At 43.7% G+C, this 22,699-nt stretch overlaps 3 protein-coding genes across 3 annotated transcripts in view; all 3 read left to right on the forward strand.

Annotated features, from left to right (window-relative positions):
- Window positions 1-16,169, forward strand: part of PRKAR2A (protein kinase cAMP-dependent type II regulatory subunit alpha) — a 60,029-nt gene extending 43,860 nt beyond the window's left edge. The window contains exons 6-11 of the mRNA XM_058812840.1: window positions 2,748-2,901; window positions 6,267-6,368; window positions 8,100-8,174; window positions 10,574-10,639; window positions 11,392-11,530; window positions 12,028-16,169. Of these exons, the coding sequence (XP_058668823.1) occupies window positions 2,748-2,901; window positions 6,267-6,368; window positions 8,100-8,174; window positions 10,574-10,639; window positions 11,392-11,530; window positions 12,028-12,161 (670 nt within the window). The 3' untranslated portion in view covers window positions 12,162-16,169. The remainder of the gene's footprint in view (window positions 1-2,747; window positions 2,902-6,266; window positions 6,369-8,099; window positions 8,175-10,573; window positions 10,640-11,391; window positions 11,531-12,027) is intronic.
- Window positions 16,170-17,534: 1,365 nt separating this feature from the next.
- RPP14 (ribonuclease P/MRP subunit p14) lies at window positions 17,535-20,088 on the forward strand. Its single transcript, XM_058813022.1, has 5 exons — window positions 17,535-17,621; window positions 17,737-17,821; window positions 18,497-18,573; window positions 19,154-19,232; window positions 19,858-20,088. The coding sequence occupies exons 1-5, from the start codon at window positions 17,551-17,553 to the stop codon at window positions 19,912-19,914; spliced, it is 369 nt and encodes a 122-aa protein (XP_058669005.1). The 5' UTR covers window positions 17,535-17,550; the 3' UTR covers window positions 19,915-20,088.
- HTD2 (hydroxyacyl-thioester dehydratase type 2) lies at window positions 19,937-21,060 on the forward strand. The gene has a single exon (XM_058813021.1). The coding sequence runs from the start codon at window positions 19,937-19,939 to the stop codon at window positions 20,462-20,464; it is 528 nt and encodes a 175-aa protein (XP_058669004.1). The 3' UTR covers window positions 20,465-21,060.
- The last annotated feature ends 1,639 nt before the right edge of the window (window positions 21,061-22,699 follow it).

The following is a 22,699-nucleotide window of genomic DNA, read 5'->3' on the forward strand; positions in this document are numbered from 1 at the left end:
TGCACTGTTATCTTTTTATCACTGAAATAATGGCACCATTAATATTGTATGAAATGCTTTCAGAGCAGTTCTTCGAGACAGGTTGTTGCCTTTTGAATTGCAAAAGAATTTCTAGGTTAGAAATTGTTTGTTTGAAATGCTTTTTGTTCATTTTAAGGACATTCCCTTTCTGGTTAGTGAAATTACAAAACATAGGGCTGCATCAAACGTATTCCAGACATTCCCTGTCCTTTGCTATCCCACCCCAGTAGCTAAACCAGTGCCCTATTTCTGCACTCTGTTGTCTTCCTCAACTGCTCTCCCTCCATCCAGTCCCATGTCTTTGGCTAGGCAGGCTGAGTTCCTTCTCTTGCCACATTCAGCAGAGAGATGAGGCTGTTACAGATAAGAGCAAGGTCCTGCAGATCAGAGCTTGTGGGAGCAGAGCCACCAGCCCTGCAGAGATGAGATCTGTGCACAGCAGTGGTTCCTGATTTTGAGGAACCTTAAACTCGGTTTGGGAGCCTCTCAGAAATGTTAGATACCATCAGCTTATCTTGATTTGTTTCTGTGCAAGGCTCTTACCCTGTTGGTTATTAAAAGCTCTCTGCTATGAGTTTTAACCTAAAATGAAGAAGTGAAATGGAACCTTAACTTAGGCACTCAGGTAAATGCTTTTATGGTCTCTGTTCTACTGATGCAGTGATACTCCACAACAGGCTTTTTCTGTCCATAGATAATTGTATTGGAAGTTTTCAGGCTTTTAGGTTTTTGTTCTGTTTTGTTCCCAAGTTAAGAGTATGTGACAGAAAGGTTGTACAGTGAAGGAGCATAAATTGGTGTTGTCCAGTGACACCATGGCAGCCTTTGCTGTGAGCAGTAACTCACAGCAACTCTTTTTGCTGGCTTTTGGTCATTAGGAATAACTGCTGCAGGAAGGAATTTTTAGTCCTTTCTCCCTTTCCAGTCTTCCTACATCTCCTCCATGCTTAATTTTTCATGCAAAAGAATAGCAGAGTCCTGGTCCTTATGGAAAACCACAATGTTTCCACTGTGTGCAAGTGCAAGTTCGGAGGACTCCAGCTCTTCCATGATTAGGCATGTCTTGTTACTCCCAAGTAATTAATGCCTGAATATTCCTGAGAATTAGTTTCTTTCTGTCTAAATGAGCAGTGACTTTGTGTTCTGACACAGGCCTTTATTTCCTAAATCCTTCTGCTTGCAGTACTTCCTCACCAGGTGTCTGAGTGTCTTTCACCATGCACGGAGGGGCAGCAGGCAGGGGAGGCACAGCCTGAGGGTGCAGCAGGAGTTCAGTGCTCTGTGCAAGGAGGGGAGAGCTCAGAGGGATTTATTTATTGCATGGCTGAACATGGGACACTCATTGCTGCTGAGGAGGCACCTGCAGGGCAGGGTCTGTGCTGATTGAGCACTCATCGCTCAGGAGGGGCAGCCTCTGCTGCCTCGTGGCACACACTGATCCGCAATCTTGCTGAGCTGCCCTCTTCCTCTTTTTCTGCCTGAGGGTTTTATATTTTTTCATGTCAGTACTTTTCACTTGAGTCCTTGGGCTCGTAACGATTACCTTCTCAACAATTACACTTGGGCCTGTTTTTATTCTTCTTATCTTGCAGGGCTTTAGTTCATGGACACTCTCACAGCTCAGCAACAGTTTTCTCAGTAAAGCTGAGCCAAGGTCACCCAGTGTTGCATCACCAGATTAGTCCTTGGGCCAAAGACAGCTGAATGCTTGACTGAAGGTTGTTACATTGCTACAGTCATTTGGAAATAAATGGCACTAGTAAGTTACTTTCAGGCCGAAGGATGGAAGTTGTTGCTGCTTTTGCTTAAGGTGTTCACATCTGGCTCTTCCAGATCAAAAAAAACCAACTCTGAAGATTGTTGCCTCTGGTGCCTCTCAGAGTCATTAAATAGATATCAGCATTACAGGAATTAGTGACACTTTCCATCAATAGTAATCCTTCTCTGGTTTACTTTTAGTATGCTGCTGGTTTCTTACTCTCTTAGGTGTGAGTAAGCAGCAGAGTATAAGGTATCTGGTAGGGTTGTTGTGCAGTCTTATGTGCCTTCCTTCCTGACCTAGTACCATTTCTGGTCATTCATTTTCTTTTTTACTTATGTGCCTAGTGATGTTATGGGATATATAATACCATTTTTGGTACTTTATAATACCAGTTACCATTTCCTGTTCAGAGATCTTACCTAGATATCAGTGGGTTTAGAGCATCTTGGGGTATGATATACCCTGAAGCTGGAGTTGAGGCAAACCCAGAGTAGCAGGTGAGCAGTTGGATTGAGTGTGTCCCAAAGGTCCTGCAGCAATCCTGGCACTGAGAAAATGGGTGGAGATGGATCCGAGTCTCTCTAGAGGCCTCACTGGGTAACACACGTGCTGTGAAATGTCACTGTTAAAGATGTTGAAAATGCTTCTCACCTTGGCCAGAACAGCAACGTCAAAATATTGTGCAGAGGAAACGAAGTAGATCCTGCCCATGTCTATCAGGAGTGAAATGCTTTAGCAAGAGACAATTATTGTGAAAATAGTATAGATAGAAATGCTTTAGTAAGAGACAATTATTGTGAAAATAGTGTAGATAGAAGCAGCCAAGAATCAGGCAGTTGGAAAGCTCAAAAAGTTCCATCTCACACAGCAATAAAAGGACTATTTGTATAACAGCAAAAAGTTGTTCTCAAGGTTTGTACTGGGATGTTGTCTACTAAAAAGTGTTTGTTCTGTTGTTTTCCAGAGGGTTGTATGATATTGTTGTAGCAAAAGACAACCAGTCTCGCTGTGTGGGCCGCTACGATAACCACGGCAGTTTTGGGGAGCTGGCACTGATGTACAACACTCCCAGAGCTGCCACCATTGTTGCCACAACAGAAGGAGCCCTTTGGGGACTGGTAAGGAAATGAAGTTGCTCTCATATCATAATATTTTAAGCAGTACCTCAGCGTGTCCAGAGCTCCTCTTGATATGGCTCCTCTGCTCATAGGTATTTTATCAGGACCTGCTATCTCATCTCCTGGCTTGACAGGTCCATTGTGCAAATCTTTTTGGCTGACTTTCTGGAACAACTTGTCTATAAAAACTATATCACTAGTTCTATCTGTCCCTTTATAGTTTTGCTTTTACTGTAATTGGGGCTTTTGTTAGTGGGGAAGAAAAACCTCCTGGTTTTGTTTTCATCCTGCAGAGGACAGTGGAGCCATTAAAGCATCATATCTAAATTATGTTCCTTATTTTCAACTCACCTTCTTACCATTTTGTCTCTTAAGGGAATGGGAATGTGTTAAATATCTTTTTGAGGATGTTTGTAATTTAAAGGGGCCAGAAAACTGCCCAAAGCTTTGTTTTCCTTCACAATAAACTCTGGTTCTGTTACCTTGGAAGAGGTTCTCAGGTCAGCATGACCTAGGAGATTCGAGCTAAATGATGGTGTTGCTTTGTCTCTAGCCCAGCAGTGCTGAATGTGAAGCTGCAGCCATTAGTTTCCTTTTTTAGTTCTTTTCTCTGCACTGTTTGGATGGGGTTATTTTCCCAGTGCTCTCTTACTCATCTCTGAGGGTTGGCATAATGAGTGGATTGTGCGATCAGCAGAGCTTTGAAGCCACAAGTGCTGTGAGCCCCGGGCTCCTCGCTGGGAGCTGGCCGTGTTGTGACCCTGATTGTGGGGCTGATGAGCTGCTGCTGCCCGTGGCTGTTCCTGCCATCCTGGCCTTGCTGGGGGATCTGACTTCCTTTTCATTTGCGATGTAAAAGAAAAGAGTTTGGTAAATCAACCAGGGAGCAATGTCAGAATCTCATTTCTGAAGGAAGACAGAACAAAGCGGCTAGCTACAAACTGAACTCATTCATAAAAGGAAGAAAATGAGAAGATTATTCTTTGTTTCAGTTTGCCTTTGAAAAGAACTGCAGAAATTGGGTTAATTTTGGATTTAGTTTTTCTGTGATTATATTCAATTAATTAGCAAGGTGTAGATGAATAGGGGCCTCTTGCTAATCATCTGTTCTGTAACATTTTATTAACTAAGGCTGCATTTTAATCTCAAACTTCAGTTATTTCTTCCAGTTACTCTGTTTGTTGCCATGTTTTATTGTACTGTTTTGTCCCTAATGTAATTTACACATATTTTTATTAGTATGCAGAAGTCATTGCTTAAGCTCTTTGGTTATCTGCCTTTTGGGAAGTGTGGATCATTCCTGCTGCATTGCAGGCTTAGGCCAACAGAAACAGGGAAGGCTCAGGCACAAAGCAGTTACCACAGTGGGTCCCTTCTGGAGGAGGGAAACGTCCTCAGCCTTTGCTGCTGAATGTGTCTGGGGGAGCCTCACGGTCACACTCGCTGCCTTCACTGCTGCCTTCACAGCTTGGCTTTTTCTTGCTCAAACACTGCTGCTTTTCCTCCCTCACTGATGCTCTCAAGCAGGTGAATTCTGATTTTTTATGCTTTTACAATCCCCCCCCCCCCCCAGTTTCTGCATCTTTCTGCTTCTCCAAACACAAACGTTTGAAGACACTTTTACCACTGAAGAATTCCTTAAAACCAGAAAAATCCCTTATGCTTTATCATCTGTTTTTCTACTTTGGATAACAATAATACCATCCTGCTTTTCATCTTCCTCATCCTTCAACTTTAATGTTCCACTGATACCACCTCTATTAGTCCTCATTATACTTATAGTATATAGAAGTACATAGTATATATAAGTATATAATTATATTATATACTTATAATATATAGTATATTTATATCACCTCTATTAGTCCTTATTATTCAAATACCTAAATAATTATTTGCAGCCTGCATCCCTTAAAGATGTCCACTTAGCTTGAAAATACCTCTTCACCTCAAAATGCTGCTGCTTAGGTACAAAACCAGCTGATGGTTTTGGGAACCGGAGGAATGGCTCTCAGGATGTTTCTGGGGTGGTATTTTTTGTGGGGCTTTTTTTTTTTTTTTTTTTTTTTTTTTTTTTTTTTTTTTTTTTTTTTCTCGTTGGTGTGAGATTTTTTTGTTGTTGTTTGTTTTTTGGTTTTTTGTGGTATTTTGTTTGTTTGGTTTGGGACTTTTTGGGTTTTTTTGGGGGGTTGGTTTGGTTTTTTTTGTTAGTTTTTTTTTGGGTTGTTGTTTTTCGTGTTTGTTTGTTTGTTTTTTTGGTACCGTTTTCCTGACCAAATTTCTGCTCCTGTCCTCAGACTTTTTTTGTTCTTTTACACTTACGGTCCCAGCTGCACACGGCGAACTGCAGCTGTGGCTCTGTTGGCGGATCCCGGTGGGGCAGACGCTGAGAGGTGCCCGGTGCCGGTGCCCTGCCGTGTCGGTGTCCGTGCCCGGTGCCGGTGCCCTGCGGTGCCCGGTGTCCGTGCCGGTTCCGTGCGGTGCCGGTGCCCTGCCGTGCCGGGTCCCGGTTCCCTGCGGTGCCAGTGTCAGTTCCCTGCGGTGCCCGGTGTCCGTGCCCGTGCCGGTTCCGTGCGGTGCCGGTTCCCTGCGGTGCCAGTGTCAGTTCCCTGCGGTGCCCGGTGTCCGTGCCCGTGCCGGTTCCGTGCGGTGCCGGTGCCCTGCCGTGCCGGGTCCCGGTTCCCTGCGGTGCCCGGTGTCCGTGCCCGTGCCGGTTCCGTGCGGTGCCGGTGCCGCTCGGGCCGCGCTCCCGGGGCCGCTCCCGCTCCGCTCGGTCCTGGCGGAGCCGCCGGCCCCGCAGCGCCGCCCTGTGGCCGCGGGGCGCAGCGCCGCCGGGGCCGGAGGGATTTTGTCCCCCTGGCGTTTGATCCTCTGTTCCTGACCTGAGAGCAGTGTAAATCTTCAACGCTGGAAATCTGTGACTCAAGTAGAGAAGAATCCAATCAGACTTACTTCTGCAGTTGCCTTAACAAGTGCTCGAAATACCAATTTTCACTGGCTTCAGCAGGAAGAGCGAAACTTCTTCATTTGCTGCAGAAGCATGATATATATATATATTAGCAAACAGGCAAACAAACCCCCAAAACTCAACCCAGAAAAACTGTATAAGACAGAATAAAAATTGAATCCCTGAGTAGTTGTCTGAGAAAGATCAGGTTTTACAGCTCCCTATTTTTTAATACTTTTATTGCCAGAAGTACTCTTAACAGGAGCTGTTGCACTCATAGTGGATGTGGTATCACTTCAGCAGCTGCTTTCCCAGCCCTGGCATTTGCTGTAAATACTGGATCCATGTTTGTCAGGTCTTCAAACAGGGAGCATTTCAGTGTAGAGGAATAATGAATTTCTCTGTGCTGTTTTTGCAGGATCGAGTGACGTTCAGAAGAATTATACTGAAAAACAACGCAAAGAAGAGGAAGACGTATGAATTATTTATTGAGTCTGTGCCCCTTCTTAAATCCTTGGAGGTAAAACCTCTCAGAGACATCTGCATCAAGTTCTTGCATTAGCGGCAGCTCCAATCAGTGTTCCTGCTATCTATATCAGAAATCTCTTGGTTTTGCTTAGAACAAAATATTGCTTTGGTATCACATACACTACACAAATTAATTTGCATTGCTGAAATAGTTATGGGGTTTTTTCCCTCGGATCCTTTATTCACAATAGCGATTTGCTGATTTTTATCTCAGTCTGATTTTTAAAAAGTTCTTTACACAAAAAAACCCACATCAAAAATAGGTATTTCAGGGAACAGGTATCAAGGTGCAGTGTGGTAGTCAGGGCTGTGGTTTCTTGTGAGGGTGTGATAGTGAAGTAAGGATACAGTCAGTGGACACCTGACCTTTTATCAGCCAGGAATGGTTTTAAATTTGATACAAAGGTGTGAGCTGTAAAGTCTTGCTTTAAGCTTAACTTAATATTCAGGAGTTAAACTGCTAAAGGGAAGCACTGTGACTTGCGAATGCAGTCACACTGCCCTGTTGGGGTGTGTGGTGCCTGAATTTAGGAACAATATGGAAATTATCACTTCCACTGATTCACCCTGTGTTGTCAGAGGGCTTTTGGAACTCACCAACCTGCTTTTACATTAGTCTGTTTCTGCCTTAAACCATAATTTAACTTTCCTTATAAAAAAACGCTTTCCAGCATTAATCTTTAGTATTTGAGCTCTTAATCCCCTTGGGAGAAGTTTACAAAATTGCAAATATCATTAGGTGTGAACAACAGCCTCTACTGTGTATTATTTTGGACATACATTGTAGCTGTGGAAGGGATAAATTACAACACCTCTCTCAGTGCCTGGCTTAAACTGGTTCCATCAATGTGACTTTTTTTGAGCACAGAAATTACTCAAATATTTAAAGATACAGCAAAATAACTCATTAGCACTAGATGGCTTTTTGCATGACACATTGCAGTTGAATCATGCATGGACCAGAATTTGATTTCTCAAAGATAGACAAGATGAAGGTGCACTTGGGGAATGAATGGATTGATTGCAACTGAATCATCTGCTGAATTTTAACTGTTAGGCTTTTCTTCCTTTCTTGGTATGATTTTTTGTGCTGCTCTGAAGCAGTGAAATTGTTTTGTGGGGTTCTAAATGGGTGGTGGGAGACACTGGAGAGAACTCATTTCTCCCTTCCTGTTTGTGAAGACTCAGGCATGGGTCCTGGCATGGCAGGTGCTGCTCCTGCCCTTGCTCCCGATGCACAGCCCTTGTCCTGGTCATGTCACCCTCCTCTTCACTCCAGGAATGAGTTCTTGGACACAATTCTTCCCACACATGTGTTTAAGTATATAGTGGTTAAAATATTTTTGAAATGTTTTGTATTTCTCATTAGAGTTTTTTCTTAGGAAGTTTATAACATTTTTCAGAGTGTTTTTTTCAAAACACATTTCATCTGAAAGATTTTTTTCCCCCTTCCCCTTTGCTCTACACTGGCCAAATCAGATATTTTTTGAGTGGTCAGACAAGCCCAGGGATGGGACACTAGACAATTTTATTTCTCTGTTGATTATGGTAGTCTTAACTGTGACTATATTTAACTTAACTTAACTGGGGCTATATTTATAAATTGTGTGTTTGTGTGTCTACTGAATGTCTGTTCATTTCAGGAGAGATCATAGAGATTCAGAAAGGTTCATAGAGATAAACTATAACTGGTTATTGTTTTTAATTTTCCTCTTTGTTGCAGGCATCAGAGCGAATGAAGATAGTGGATGTTATAGGAGAGAAGGTGTACCAAGATGGGGAACGTATCATTTCTCAGGTACTTGAAATCTTATGTTCTCTTTCTTATCATTCTCCTTTCTGTGCTTCTGTTTTTTCTGTTTGGAATTGACTTGCAGAGTTGTATTACTTGGACCACCTTGGCATTTATTCTTTTAATATTTATTTCTGATTTATTTGACCACTTCTTGAATGTTTGGGGAATAGACAGTATGTATTTTGCTGCAAATTTATTCTATTACTTTAGCTTCTTGGTATTTCTTCTCTCATCTGTGTTTTTTAAGTAGACTTTGCAAGGATTCAAGATGAGTGTACCTTCAGGAGCTGAAATTAAATGTCTATGGAGTTTACCATGAAATCCCCCGTGCAGAGTTTCCCTAGGCCAGATTAAACAGGGACTCACTAGCTCTAAGAAACTGTCAGTGTTAATTGAAACCATTGTTTTTTCTTGTGCTTTCCTGAGGTATTTCAGTGGTCTGGTTTCAGTTGAGTCCTTCAGTGACTGAGGAATGTTTTGTCTGCTGCAGTAGATCAAGGCCAGGGTGGTAGAACATGAAGCTGGATGAACTCAAGCTGTAGCTGTTTGATTTTTTTTTTTGGCTGTGACAGAAACAACTTTTTGAACACTGTTACAAACGCTGGACTTTTGCATCAAATCTAGCTGTGGGTTGCTGTGTTGTAAAAGTGCTCCAGTTCAAGTAGAAGTTAATGCAAGAAAGGCTTACCTGAAAGTGCAGGTTTTTGATTACAGTGTTGTTCTTGTATAGACAGAATACAGTTCCTTGATAGTGTTTTGAATAATTGATCTTAATTGTCTTGAATGTCACATAACTGAATATAGGAAGCAAGTTTGGTGATAACTGTCAAATTACTTCACTCCAAAAATACCCTCAATTTTTAAAGTTGAAATTTCTTTTGCTTAAGACCCTGAGAAAACTGAACTCTCAACAAAATCAGAGTTTATAAATCAGTATCAAAACTGGGAATTCATACCATCAGTGATCCAATTACACAGTTGGTTTTATTCTTTTTTAATAACTGAATTAAGGGCAAGGATGTAATTATCCTTAAAAAGAGGATTAATAGTTTGGATAGGTCTGGGTGATGGCAGTACAGTGCTAGAGATGATGAAATTCTGTGCTTGGAAAAGATATGATAACTCTTAAATTAAAGCAGTTGCATCAATACCAGGAACCTCTTTTCCCTTGTGAGTAATTTAAAATTTTAATTACCTTTCTGGAATTTGACCCTTCAGTTAAGGGCAGCAAGCTTTAAAGCACTTGAAGATTGTTAGTAGTGTTATGAGGGTATCTCCCACTCACTTTGTTTCCATTCTTTTTAAAAATAAAGTACTCTTTCAGCAGTTACTCTTTCAGAAGTTAGCATAGAGCATTATTTCATGCTGTGATGGTTGGCAGTGGTGAATGAAAAGTTTGCACTGGATGGCCTATGACCATCCCCAGGAAGCTCAGCTAAAGGCCCAATTTCTTTTGTAACTCCATGTTGAAATCTTGCATCATCTTCTCCCAGCCTTGTTTCACACTCAAGTTACAACCCTTTCTCTCCATCCTTCCCATCACATTCATCTCCTTCTCCACTTGACTTAATGTCAGATTTCTCTCTCTCCTCACTTTGTTTCAGGATTTTCTGGTGAGCTGCTCCCATTCCCTTATCAGTTCCTTTTCCAGCCTTCGTCCCCCTGAAGCCTTTAGTCCCTTTGCTTTTGGTTTGTAGCAGGAGGCACATTGCAGATCTCCACTCTGACTTCCAGCCCTATGCCAGGCCCACAGGGGCAAAGATAGAGAGGAAATGTCCTTCCTGTCACAGATAAAATTATAAAGTGCTGGTGGAGCTCTCCAGAGCAGATGTAAACTGGGATCACTTGAAGATTTTAAACATGATGAGGTTGAGAGAGATGTGAAAAATGTTCTAGAACATCTCACAAAATGACAGAATAGTTGAGGTTGGAAGGGACTCCTGGAAGTCACCCTGTCCAACCCCTCTGCTCAAGCAGGGCCACAGAGTTTAATGGCACCTTCTTCCTACTGAAAGAAAGAGTCACTGTTAAATAAAATCCTTGTTTTATTAAAATTTGCTTCTGAAAATTCTAGGTTCTGCTTAGTTTCACTAGCTATTGCCTATTTCCATTGGGATCAGAAGATTTTCATTTAAATGATTTTGCTATATATCATCAATCTCCTTTGTGTTTTCCTTTCCTCCTGCCCCCTTACTGAATGATGTGCACTAATACTTCCTTCCCTGTGGGCCCCTCTGCTGTATTACCCAACCAGTCACCTTTTAATGTTAAGAATCTGATTGTTTGTCAATTCTAGCAGATTTCTGCAGAAGGCCTAGTTCAAATTGAATGCATGAATGCCATTTATACATACTTTCACAGTCAAGTAAAAAAGAATTTATTTTAGCTTTTCTTCTTCACAGGGTGACAAAGCAGACTGTTTTTACATTGTAGAATCTGGAGAAGTAAAAATCTTGATTAAAAGCAAGGTGAGTTCAAATTGATTAGGCTTTGTATTGATCAATCTGTGATTTGACTGATTAATACAAGAGATGTGAAAAAGCCCACCCTGAGTTATTTTAATATAATATTTTATGATGTTGATCATCATCATTCATGTGATGTAGGTTGTAAAATCCCATACCTGCTCTGAAGCAGCCAGAAATCATTTTACTAAAGTGCCAACGTCTTTTGCTTCTGTCTGCTGCTCTGCAAACTAACCTGACATGTGAGAGACTGAGAGAGCCTGCAGCTCAACCCATCCCATCCCTTCCCACACTGATACACTTTCCCTGGCCTTCAGGGTGGAGATAAAACTTTTCTTCCATGATTGTAGAAGATTGCACATTACAAAGTGTGGGGTCTGTTATCTTCAGTGACACACTAGGTGTTGACAACACCTAGTTGCCAACACCTGGGTCTCTGTGCAGTCTGAAGCAGCCAGGGGAGCAGCATGTGGTGCATGATAAAGCAAAGTCTGTGTTAGGCTACACAGCAGCAGTTCCCAAAGCTGTAGCAGTAGATACCTGCCTGTCTCAGAATTGGTGGGCTGGCACACATTTTTCTTACCCAACTTCCAGTTGAACCTGGTGTTGAGTTGTTCTACCATGACTTGGGTGTTGCTAGTTTGAAGGCCTGAAACTAAGGAGCTTTCACAGGTATAAAGGGTCTGGGATTATTAACTGTGGGTTTGTACAGGGACAGAGCTGTGTGCAAATAATGCAACTGCACTGTTTGACAGACCATGACAAGTAAAGAAGCCAATCAAGAGGTGGAGATTGCCCGGTGTCACAGAGGGCAGTACTTTGGAGAGCTTGCACTTGTTACCAACAAACCCAGAGCAGCCTCTGCCTATGCTGTTGGGGAGGTCAAATGTTTAGGTAAGCAGGTGGTCTGTGTTTCTAGTCATCCCTTTCTTTGCTTGTCTCGTGGACCATGCTTGAGTGAGCAGCCTTCCAAAACCCAGCAACATTTTGGTAACTGGCTGTCAGGTTCCAGAAGCTGGGAGCATGGGCTGGAGGGGAGCTCCAGGTGGAAGCTGGAGAAGCACTGCTGCTTCCTCATGGCTGATTTTCTATTTTCTGTGTGTGTGGCCTGTACTGGTTTGTCACACAGTCTTCAGGTCATCTTTTAATACCACTGTGGGTGTATTTGCCTTCTGTGTTTATCCTTGGGATCAGGTTTGTATTTCATTAGTCTTGTTTCACCAAATAACAGTACAGAGAGAAATCACAAATATGATTTCTGTTTCTGTGGCTTCTTTTGAAGTGTCAGCCCTAAGTGTGTTGAACTGAAGGTGTGTGTTCTGAGTTCAAAAAGCAGATTGGTATTTGGTGTCCTTTTTGACAGTCTTGTTTTCATCTCTGTTCCATTACAGTCATGGATGTGCAAGCATTTGAGAGGTTGCTTGGACCCTGCATGGACATTATGAAGAGGAATATTACACATTATGAGGAGCAGCTGGTGGCAATGTTTGGCTCTAGCATGGACCTGATGGATCCAGGGAATTAGGCACAGGGTACCTCAATGCCTTCTTAGTTCAAGACACAGAAAAGCCTCCTATCAGCAACACAACTCACAAGGACAACGGACACTACGGAACAGTTACTGCTGCTGTTTTCTTGGGCATTTTAGAAACCATAAACAAGTCTCAGCACAGATGGATTGCTCACTCCTCCCTGCCTCCACTTTGCTGCTGATACTTCATTATTAGACCTAGATTAAAGATGATTCTAACCCTATGTTCACTTACTTGGTTCAGAATGGCGTCTGTCCAACAGTTCAAGTGCCTGATACGAAACCCAAAGTGTGCAAGACATAGGAGCCTCCTTCCTTCTGGGTGTCACTGTTGGGGTGAATTGTCCCTTCACATTCTCTAGTGGGAGGTTGCCTGTTCTGCAGAGGCAGCCTGTGGAATACAAGCCTTTTATGGGCTGATTACCTTCATCTGATGCTTTCCTTACACAATGTCAAATTTGCTTTTAATTATAGCATCTGGGTTTGAAGTTAAAGTATCAATGGAGCCAATGAATAAGATGGCACTGAAGTTTTGGTTCACCTGCTGAAAGCAGCAGGTAATAAATACAGAGAACTCTTTAAACCAAGTAAACTGAGCTGGGGACATGGGAGAGTTTGCTTAGCAACCAGATGCAGAAAACGTATTTTAAGTGTTTTCTGAGCAGCAAAGAAAATTGGTTTACTCTATGCTGTCCAACAAAGTGCAGTGGTTCAGATCAAATGGCCTGAAAGTGTCATAATTGTCATCTCCCCAAATTTGCTCCCTGTTCCTGACACTGAGTACATTTTATGGTGGTGAGATAACAATATATGACCTTCTCTTGCTTACAGAGATCCTTTATACTGCTACATTTCCCAGGGTGCAGTTGTTGACTGGGTCAGTTTTAAAGCTTTTTAAGGAGGTGAATGTTTTGTAATTTAAATGAAGACTACTTCTGTACTTGTTTACAGGAGCTTCCCCTAGTCCTAACATTTCACAGTATTTTAACTTCATTAGACAATTGAATGCTTCTAAATACCATGTTGATTTGCTAAACTTTTCAAAAGTTGGCAACATTTGACTTTGTAAAGCAAATGTCTGCTAACTACGCAGTTGGTGTGTTTGAGGAGTCTTTTTGGTTTAGGTGATAACTAAGCTAATGATGTTTATCTAAAATACCTGTTAAATTTGCAGCATTTATTAGGTAGATTCTGTTTCTATAGCTTTAAGGACCTTAATTGGCATATGGCTGAGATTTTATCAGGGTATTATCTAAATAAGAATCAGACCATGAGAAGGATGTTTTTATGGTGTTCAAACAGACTATATATATTAAGACATTGAATTTGGAGGTAATAAATCTAGTGACCCTTTGAGTTTGCATTCTTCCACAGCTCATGCAAAGCATATTGGTGTTTTATGGGGTTATAAATTTTTATTAGTGAATACTAGTGTAACAGAATTTGCTCTTTTTATTCATGGCCATGTAAGCAAGAATGGAAGGATGCTAATCTTGAATTCCTGCTTTTAGTTATCACAGTGGACATTTCTCTAAGGCATGAGATGCTTAGCAGCAACTCTGAGGTGATTTCTGGACAGTTTTTTCCCCACAGTGGATGAGCTCCTCCCATTTCCTGCAATATGAGTAAGATGGAAAGTTGATAAATTTGAATGACTGTTGTCCAGTTACTGTAATTGCAGTCATATTTTTATATAATGCAAATGATTTGTAATGGACACCACTGAACTTGGTGTTTCCATATTATTAAAGTTCTGGTCGTGATGTCTAGTGGCTGTTCTACCTGCATGTATTTTAGAACAGTGAATTTCACTTGCTTTCCTGGGCTGTTTTTTTGTCATAAGTTACAGCCAAAGAAGCAGCAGGTACTCTTCACTCATGCTTCCAAGGTTTAACACCAAAGACAAAAATAATTGTTTTCATCACAGAATTTAAAAAACCGAACAAAACCCAAACCAACAAAAAAAAAAAGAAGAAAAAAAAAAAAAAAGAAAACCAACTCATCAGCTCCTTGCAGTGATAGCAGATATAACTTTTAGGATGCTTTGGGCTCCATGACAAAGAGAGTTTCTGAAGCCAGCTCATGACTGTCCTGTGAATCAAACAGGAACTGGTCTCCAAACCAGCCTGAATTTCTGTTTTGCCTAAACTGTCATGTGAGCTAAAGAGAAACCTGCTGTGAATAATCACCAGCTGGCCTTTGCTGCTCCCAGGCAGAATGTCCTCTCCTTTATCCAGAGGAGCCTGGCAGGTGGGGCTGCCTTACAGATGGGTTCTGTAATGCCTTTGGTTCTGTGCAGGACAGGGCTGTAACCTCAGCACAGGCAAACACTGGCAGTTGCTCCAAAGCTTAACCAAAACCCAGGCAAGGCTGATCTCAGATTCTTGAGATGTTTCTGCCTCGAAGGCAGAATTTGATGGCTTCTGAAAATCAAAGGAAAAGACAAGAATATAAAATCAAAATATTGGGATCCCATGTGAACAAGAACAAGCTTTTGAAGTTTTAGCTTTCTCTGGGCTCCCTGGAGCAATGGCAAACTGGGCAGTGCCATCCTGCACCCAGGCTCTGTGCAGCATCATTCTGTGCTGTAGAGAGGCAGCTGGCTTTGAGCTGAAAGAAAATGAGCTGCTAAGAAGGCTCATCCATTTAAGAGCTATAATGTGCAATGTGCCTGATTAGTTTGGTCGGGTTTAACCAACCTGTTTGTACAGTTTTGGAGCATGAAGGTAGTGGAAAGAAAGCTTCTTTAGTAAGATACTCAATATTGCCAGGAATCTGGTTAGAGCACCAGCAGTGAGCAAAAGTGGGCGATGTGCAAGTGCTGATACTGAGTCCAGGGAGCAAGTACAGCACCTGTTTGTGACCATCTGCCCCACCCCTGTATCTCAGCTAGTTCCTTTGCACTCTGTTCATTGCAGTTGTTGCAATGTTGTAAGCCCAGGTGTTTTGTTACCACTCAGTGTTCAGTAAATCTGCCACTGAGTCTCTGAAATTGGCAGTGAAGAGAGATTAGTTTTTAATAAAACAACTCAGCAGCAAAGTGGGCACAGAGGATCATGTTTTTGAGGCTTAGAGGAAGACATCTCCTGTTTGTGATTCCCTGCTTGTGATTGTTGTGAAATCAGTGAGAGGAGCTTTCAGTGGTTAAATATCCTGGCACTTGGTATTTCTAATGTAATTTCTAATGTCACAGCACAGGTTTAACAATGTAAAAGAACAAAAAAGTGTGGAAGTGCTCCCTTCTTAGAAACAAAAGTGCAGAGCTTAAAATAAAACTTTGAAAACAAAGTGCAGTTTTGCACAGAGGGCAAAAAAACCCTGAAACTCCTTTGAATGTCACTTCCATTCTTCCTTTCTTTTGCTGAAAGCAGACTCTTGTTCTTGACCTGTATTTGTAAACTAGTCTTGCCAAAATACACGTTGGGTTTTTTCACTTCAGATAATTTTTGTTGTTACAGTCGTTGCTGATCATTTCAACTTCTCTCAAACCATACATTTTATTTCAAGAGGCCTTCCCTGTGGATTTCCTCCTGGTGCTCTGCAGCACTACACTGCTCTTTCAAGAGGCAAGAGAAAGTCACCTCACAGGAGACACTCAACACAGCTTAGCTGGCTGGAGCTAATGATGCGCTACTAATTTTCCTCTGTGGGGCAGGAGGGGAATTAAATTCTGCATAAAGTTGCTACCTCAAGGCTCCAAGTGCTTTTAAAGGTCTTTCACTTGGGAGAATTTAACAAGACAGTTCTTAAAATTCGTCTGTTCTTTTGAGTTAAATGGTTTTTTTAAATTGATTCATTGAGGGACCCTTATTTTAATTCATTTTACTACTTGATTCTCAAAGGATGAACAGCTGCGAAGTTTGATTCTTGCACTGTAGTGTTGAACATGAAAGAAAAATATCTGCCATATAAACATATGGTTTTAACAAGTTAAACCACTCTGGGGTTCAGCTTCACTTTTGGTTAATAAAAAACTGACCTGTTGTGTCCAGCCTTCCTGTACAGTCCTGTGTGTGCTCGTTATTGACTCGCTGCAGCTGACACAGCCCCAGCCTTCCAGCAGCTCCCTGGATGCACTGGGAGTGCCTGAGTGAGTTCCTCTTGCAGCACCTGCCCCACTGCAGTAACAAAACCAGATTTTATACAGCACCTGACCTCCAAGTTTTGCTGCTTGGTGATGAATTTTTACTAATATCTTAAAAGCAATACAAACCACTGCAGGTAGTGTTGGTCCCATTAAACTGGCTGCTCTGGTAAGTCTGCTCAATTATTGTGGAACTGATTTATTGAGCACTGCAATAACTGGTTCCAGTTCCCAGGAGAAACACAGTATTCCTGAAGGTATCTTGTTAGCCTACACTTACAGCTACTGAACTTTACGTAGCACACTGCCTTTTCTTTAACCTAACTAACAATCTGAAAATTACTTTGGTACGTGTGAAATTATATTTGCTTTTGCTGAAGTTTTGTTTCTGAATGTTTGGCAAGAGTTTGGTACAGTTTGGTATGTTTGGTACAATTTATGTACCATTTTTAAGTCAGCCCTGGAGCAGAGCTCAGGTGGATTGTGGTGCTAAGCTTGAGAAAGCTCTGCTGGAATAATGAGCTTTGCACAGACTGAGCCCTGTGAAGGTGCAGGCACAAGGTGTGCTGTGATTCAAGCATGCTGGATGTACATTGGGCTGCTCTGCAGTGTTACCCTGCTGGGGTCGATGCTAATTCCTGGGTAAACCTTCTGGTAAAAGAAGGACGATTCTGTGAAGTTCTTTTGAGGATAGTATTTAACTATTTCAGCAGAGCAAACATACTTCCATCCTTTCTGCTGTCTCTGTGGTAAGGATACATTTCATGCCAATCTTTAGAGCAGGTACAAGATACTAAAATTGTGTTATTTTACCATCTGAATCAACTGTTGCCTGGTGAGTGCAGACAGGCTGCCAGGCTCATTCTGTGCACTTTCCAATTCCTTTCAGCTGTGTGTCCCTGCAAATCTGAGGCTGGGGCAGCAGAGTCTCCTCATGTTTGTAACCTTTACCAGGAGCTCTCTCGGGAGCAGCCCCTTAGCTCGGAGGCCCAGCGCAGCCGCGTTCCCTGTGCCCGTGTTTGTGCTGCGGCGCTCCGCGTTTGCCTTCGCGAAGCTAAAGGTTTGCATGCCGCTCTTGGTCTGTTCCCGCCGCTTCCCAGAGATTCATCTCAGCTTCAGACACCGCTCTGGCTCTCCTCCGTCCGCAGGGCTGCGCTCGGTGCCGCGGGCACGGCTGCGGGCCTGGGCCGGGCCACGGCGACACCGGAGGCGCCGCGCGGTTGCCATGGTGATACTGACCCCGCGCGGCCGCCGTAGAAGGGGCGGGCGGGCGGCGCGCGCGGCCCGGCGGGGCCGGGAATGGCGGCGGCCGCGTTCGAGCGGCGCGTGCTGCGGAGCGCGGCCGAGCATCACTATCTGCGCGTGCGCCTGTGAGCGGCACCCCCGAACTGGGACCCTCCAAACCGGGACCCCCGAGCCGGGATCCCCGAGCCCCCCTCAGAGCCCTCCTGGCCCCTCCTGACCACTGCTCTCTCCTTCCCGCAGGGAGCTGCCCGACGGCGGGGCCCGGCCGAACGCCGCGCAGTTCAAGCAGCTCGTGGTGACGGCGCTGAGGGAGCTGCACGGAGAGGTGGGACCGGTACCGGTACCGGGACTGCGGCTCCGGCCCGGGCCGGGAGAGCCTTGCGGGAGCGTGGTGCTGTCCCGGAACAGCCCAGGGGTGGATGGGCCGGGTTTGACCCGCCTGTACCCGGTTAGCAGCCGCCCTCCCGACTCGCTGCCAGTGGAGCTGTGCGGTTCGGTTCGGTGCCCGCAGCCATCCCTGGCAGCGCTCAGGGTCGGGTTGGACCGGGCTCGGAGCAGCCTGCTCCAGTGGAAGGTACCTCTGACCATGGCAGCGGGGCTGGAGCTGGGGGAACTCTGTAAGGTCCCTTCCAGCTCAGACCGCTCTTTGACACTTGTTTTTAGAATTTGTGGTTGGAGAGAAGCTTTAAAAAGAGAACTGTGAGAAGGGAACAGCTTTTGGATGGGAAACTCCACAGCACTGGTTTTGCTCTGTGTACTCTATTGCTGACTTTAGGCAGGTCACATCACCTCTTGGCTGTAATGTGGAAATAAAAGTGGTTTCTAAAGACCTCTGAGAGGAAGGGTGCTGTTTAGAATCCATGATGTTGTAGCTGAAACACTTGTGTGAGATTTGAGCATAACACCTTTAATGATGTAACATGCTGGGGGTGAAATCGGTTGCCTATAAACCACGATAAGAACACAGAGTGTATTTACTAAATAACATTTGTTTTCATAGGTTGGAGCAGCTTTGCCTGTTGATGTCTTAACCTATGAGGAAAAAACTCTGTCTGCCATTTTAAGAGTCATTAGCAGGTAAGGTGCAGTCAGTCTGTGCTTCCATGCCATGAAAATATTTTTTGTAAGAAAATAGAACTCTTAAACTAAGAATGACCTGTGAAGAATTAAGTCTAACCTGCAGATATTTGCATACAGCATGCAGAAAATAATTACTGAGTCTTGGTAACTTTGTGCATCAGTATGTTATTCCTGCTTTAAACCAGAATGATTTTAATGGCTTTAAGTAAGCATTGCTGAGGTAGTGACTTTAAATCTCTTTCTATAGTAAAGATGAGAACGGTTACTCTAAATGGTGATGACAACTGCAAGTGATTTGGGTGAAGAATGAACTTAAATGCACACTGAGAGCAAGAACAGTTCTGGTAAAGTGAACTTGAGGTTGCAGTACATATCTCTGTGTCAAAGACAAGAGACTGCAGCCACTGCAGTAATCCTTCAAGATGCAGTTTTGCAGATGCAAGTGAAATTACCAACTGTTGAACTGTTAAGGGTTTGTTACACTTTGCATAACATACTTTCTATTTGAGATATCTGTGCTGCAGGAAAACAGAAGCCCCCAAATTTTGTTAATATATTTTCTTTTCTTTTTATTTAGTGGCCTTGTCAAGCTGTGGAGTGCTCTCACCTTGCTGGGCTTCTACCAGAACAGGAGGTGTGCCTTCCGGGTGCTGCAGGTAAAGCCCTGTGGGGCTGGGTGCCTTCCCCCAGCTGTCAGCTCTGGCTCTAAGCTTGGCAGGCTGCCTCAGCCTACTGCCTTTTCATAGGAAAGTGGCCTAGATGCCAAACTGCCTTGCTTTGGGAATGATGTGCCTTTCAGTGCAGGTCTGTGGGCCCCTGGTTGAGCAGTTCTCATCTTAAAATGAGTCTTGTACAATGTGACAGTAGTGGCTGTCTTATAACTTTATGGTTTCACTCCAGTGACAAGTCCTGATGTCATTAATACATCTGCAAGAAAATAATTTCTGGCAAGTGCTGTTCATGACCGACATCTTGATCCAGGTTTTATTTTCCCTACTCCACTTTCCACCTTTCTAATGGTTATTGTCAACTGACCTTGTTTAACATGCATTTCCAGAGCTTATTTTTTTCCAGAGGATGCTGCTTAATAAAATGAGTTCTGAGAATTCTTTGTTTCTGAAGCAATGGGTAGACAAAAGTCTGCTCAGGCATAACTCTAAGATTTTAATCTATCATGTGAAAAGAAAATTGAAGTATTTTTGATTCTGAGAGCATTTGATGGTGGATTTTTTTAAGGCTTTAGTTGTTCAGTTTTGTTTGTTTTTTCTTTCCCCAAACCAGACATCTCCGTTTCTGCTTGCGTTATCTGGCAACAGTAGAGAATTAGTCTTGGACTGAAGGCAATTGATGGTTCAGCTGCATGCAGGAGAAGTTCCTGGAAATGTTGTGGCCTTTCAGGCATGGAATTTCTGGAGGGATTTTCCAGCAAAGAGGCTTGGCAAAGCCAATGTTTATCAGCTCACTGCTTGGACATCCTGTGTTTCAGAACTTACACATAAAAGTTGGAGACAAAGCTGAACTTAGCAAGGCTTTTACACAGAATGATGTAGTTACTTTTTCTTATTTAACAGGTGACACAAATCCTTTGCATTTAAATGAAGAGTTTGCAAAGAAGTCTAGGTTTGGGAGAACCATTGTCCATGGAGTTCTGATCAATGGACTTATTTCTGCAGTTCTGGGCACCAAAATGCCTGGTCAAGGATGTATATTTCTCTCCCAGGAGATTCGTTTTCCAGCTCCTTTGTATGTTGGTGAAGAAGTCACAGCTGCAGCAGAAGTGAAACGACTGAAGGGTTCTGTTGCACACATTTCTGTATCATGTCAGGTCAGAGAAAGTGGGAAAACTGTTATGGAAGGGATGGTGAAGGTCATGGTGCCAGAGAGTTAGAGCTGTTCATCATGTGCAACCTCAGCATAAAGGCCAGAACCAATGTACACTTAGTTTTGAGTCTCTTTTTATGTGAAATCACAAAACCAGTAAATTTGCAACAAAAGCCTTTCAAAATGTCTGAAAGTACACAAACTTAACTACAACTGCATTGAAATTAGAGCTTTTCCTTTTTTCACCATGATGGGTTTCTCTGCCAAGGTGAGCCAGGCACTTGCTGTGACAAAGTGGCACATTCAGAGAGGCCTTTGTGCTGCCACAGTGGGAAGTTTGGACTGGTGGGGCTCACACTGAGGCTGTTCTTTCTGGTAAAATTGCAGTCCACACCAGCAAAGTTCAGTTAAAACTTGTTCCTTCTGTACAAAGCAGCTGTACTGCCAACAAGCACCGGGGAGGGGACAGTGCTGTGTTCAAAAGAAACAGAAGTGGAGGTGCTGACACTCATGTACTGCAAGATGTGTTGTCATCTGCATGGCAGCTCCAGCTGGTGCTTCTTCTGAAACTTGCCTCCCAGAAAGAGAGTGAAGAAGGCTTTAAAAAAATATATTGTCACAACTTGTACTGACTGTATTTGTGCTCCTGAGGGCAAGGCAAACAAGGGCAGATGATTTGAGTACTAACTGTATGGCTTCTCTCTCTTTGCTTAAATGTGTGAACATGGATTTCCCTTTGTCCACTGAAAGTACCTTGGTAGAGTAGACTCCTGGCAAATTCATTGGTAAATCATCTGGGTTAAATTATTTTAGTACTGGCATAAGATTGTTATACACTAAGGAACTTCTTTAGGAAGGATTGAGGCCATCAGGAGTCAGTTGGTGGCTCATATAACTTCCTGGCTAAGTGTCTGTTATCCCCCTGTCTTCTCTGCAGCACAAATGCATTTGGAACTTTCCTTGGCTGCAAATAACCTCAGGAGTTGTCTGCTAAGAAAAGAGAGTTTCTCCTCAGCCTGTGGTGAAAGCTACTGGTAAAACAGCTGCCCTGCCAGAGTGTGCTGCACTCTAACCCCAGGTGTTAGTCACTGGAGCAGAGGGAGGGGTGATGTGTCAGGTGTTTGACTCCATGCCTTCTCCTTCCAAAGCTTGGAGTTTGGCCTGTGTGCAACCTGGAAGCAGTAATTAGGAAGAGGTTTCCTTATCTCTTGTCTCTAGGAGCTGTTTCACTTCAAGTTTCCTTTCCTTCTGCCTCAGGTCACTGCCTGTCACTGGCTTTTGCTGGACAAAGCACTTCATCCAAGCAGGCCCCCTCCTTCCCCTGCCTCTCCAAGTGGAAGTTGTCTTGTTAAGGCCTCTTAACAAAATGAATCAGATCTGTGCCTGACCTCCTGGGTCACTGCAGAAGCAGTAGTTTGGGGAGTTGGGGTTGCTGTTCCAGCCTGGCTGCTGAAGCACCGCAACACAGCCCATTTTCCTCTCATCATGGAGCTGCAAGACAGATGGATGAAGCTGTTCATGACACCTGCTCCAGGTGTATGACAAACCCCAGCTCTGCAGTCTTACAACATCTTAAGTGAGTAATTCCTGTGTACGGTGTAAAAAGAGGAAATGCAGACAGGTGCCCAACTTGTAGGTTCTCAAGCACTAAGCAGTATTCAAATAGAAAGTTTCTTATGCTGCTGCAATCAGTCACATTGAGAAATTGTTAACAACTTTAAATCTGCGTTCTGAAAAGCAACCAAACCAGAAACCAAAACCACAAAAAAGATCAACTCCAAAGCCTAAATTCTAGGAATCGAGTAAAATATACAGTATATTCTGATTATTTTATTAACACAAAACCCCGTGAGAGGTAAAGAGAAGCAAGTGCCGTTATAATTTTCCTTGTCTCTTTGGGAGCAGTGTCTCGGGGCTGATGCCCCCGGGGCTGCAGCTGCTGTTGCTGCTGTCGGTGCTACCGGGAGCACCAGGCACGGGAGGCTTGGGTGGCGGGGTGACCAGCCTGCACTCGTGGCTTCCCCTCCAGCCCCTTTCCAACCCCGTGGGGACGAACCTCCTCGTATCCCCGTCCCCGCCGTGTCCCCCGTCTCTCCCTGTCCCCGTCTCTCCGTGTCCCCCGTCTCTCCGTGTCCCCGTCTCTCCCTGTCCCCCGTCTCTCCCTGTCCCCGTCTCTCCCTGTCCCCGTCTCTCCCTGTCCCCCGTCTCTCCGTGTCCCCCGTCTCTCCCTGTCCCCCGTCTCTCCCTGTCCCCCGTCTCTCCCTGTCCCCGTCTCTCCGTGTCCCCGTCTCTCCCTGTCCCC

Source organism: Ammospiza caudacuta, chromosome 12 (assembly GCF_027887145.1).
Source record: "Ammospiza caudacuta isolate bAmmCau1 chromosome 12, bAmmCau1.pri, whole genome shotgun sequence".
In the NCBI taxonomy this organism is placed as follows: domain Eukaryota; kingdom Metazoa; phylum Chordata; class Aves; order Passeriformes; family Passerellidae; genus Ammospiza; species Ammospiza caudacuta.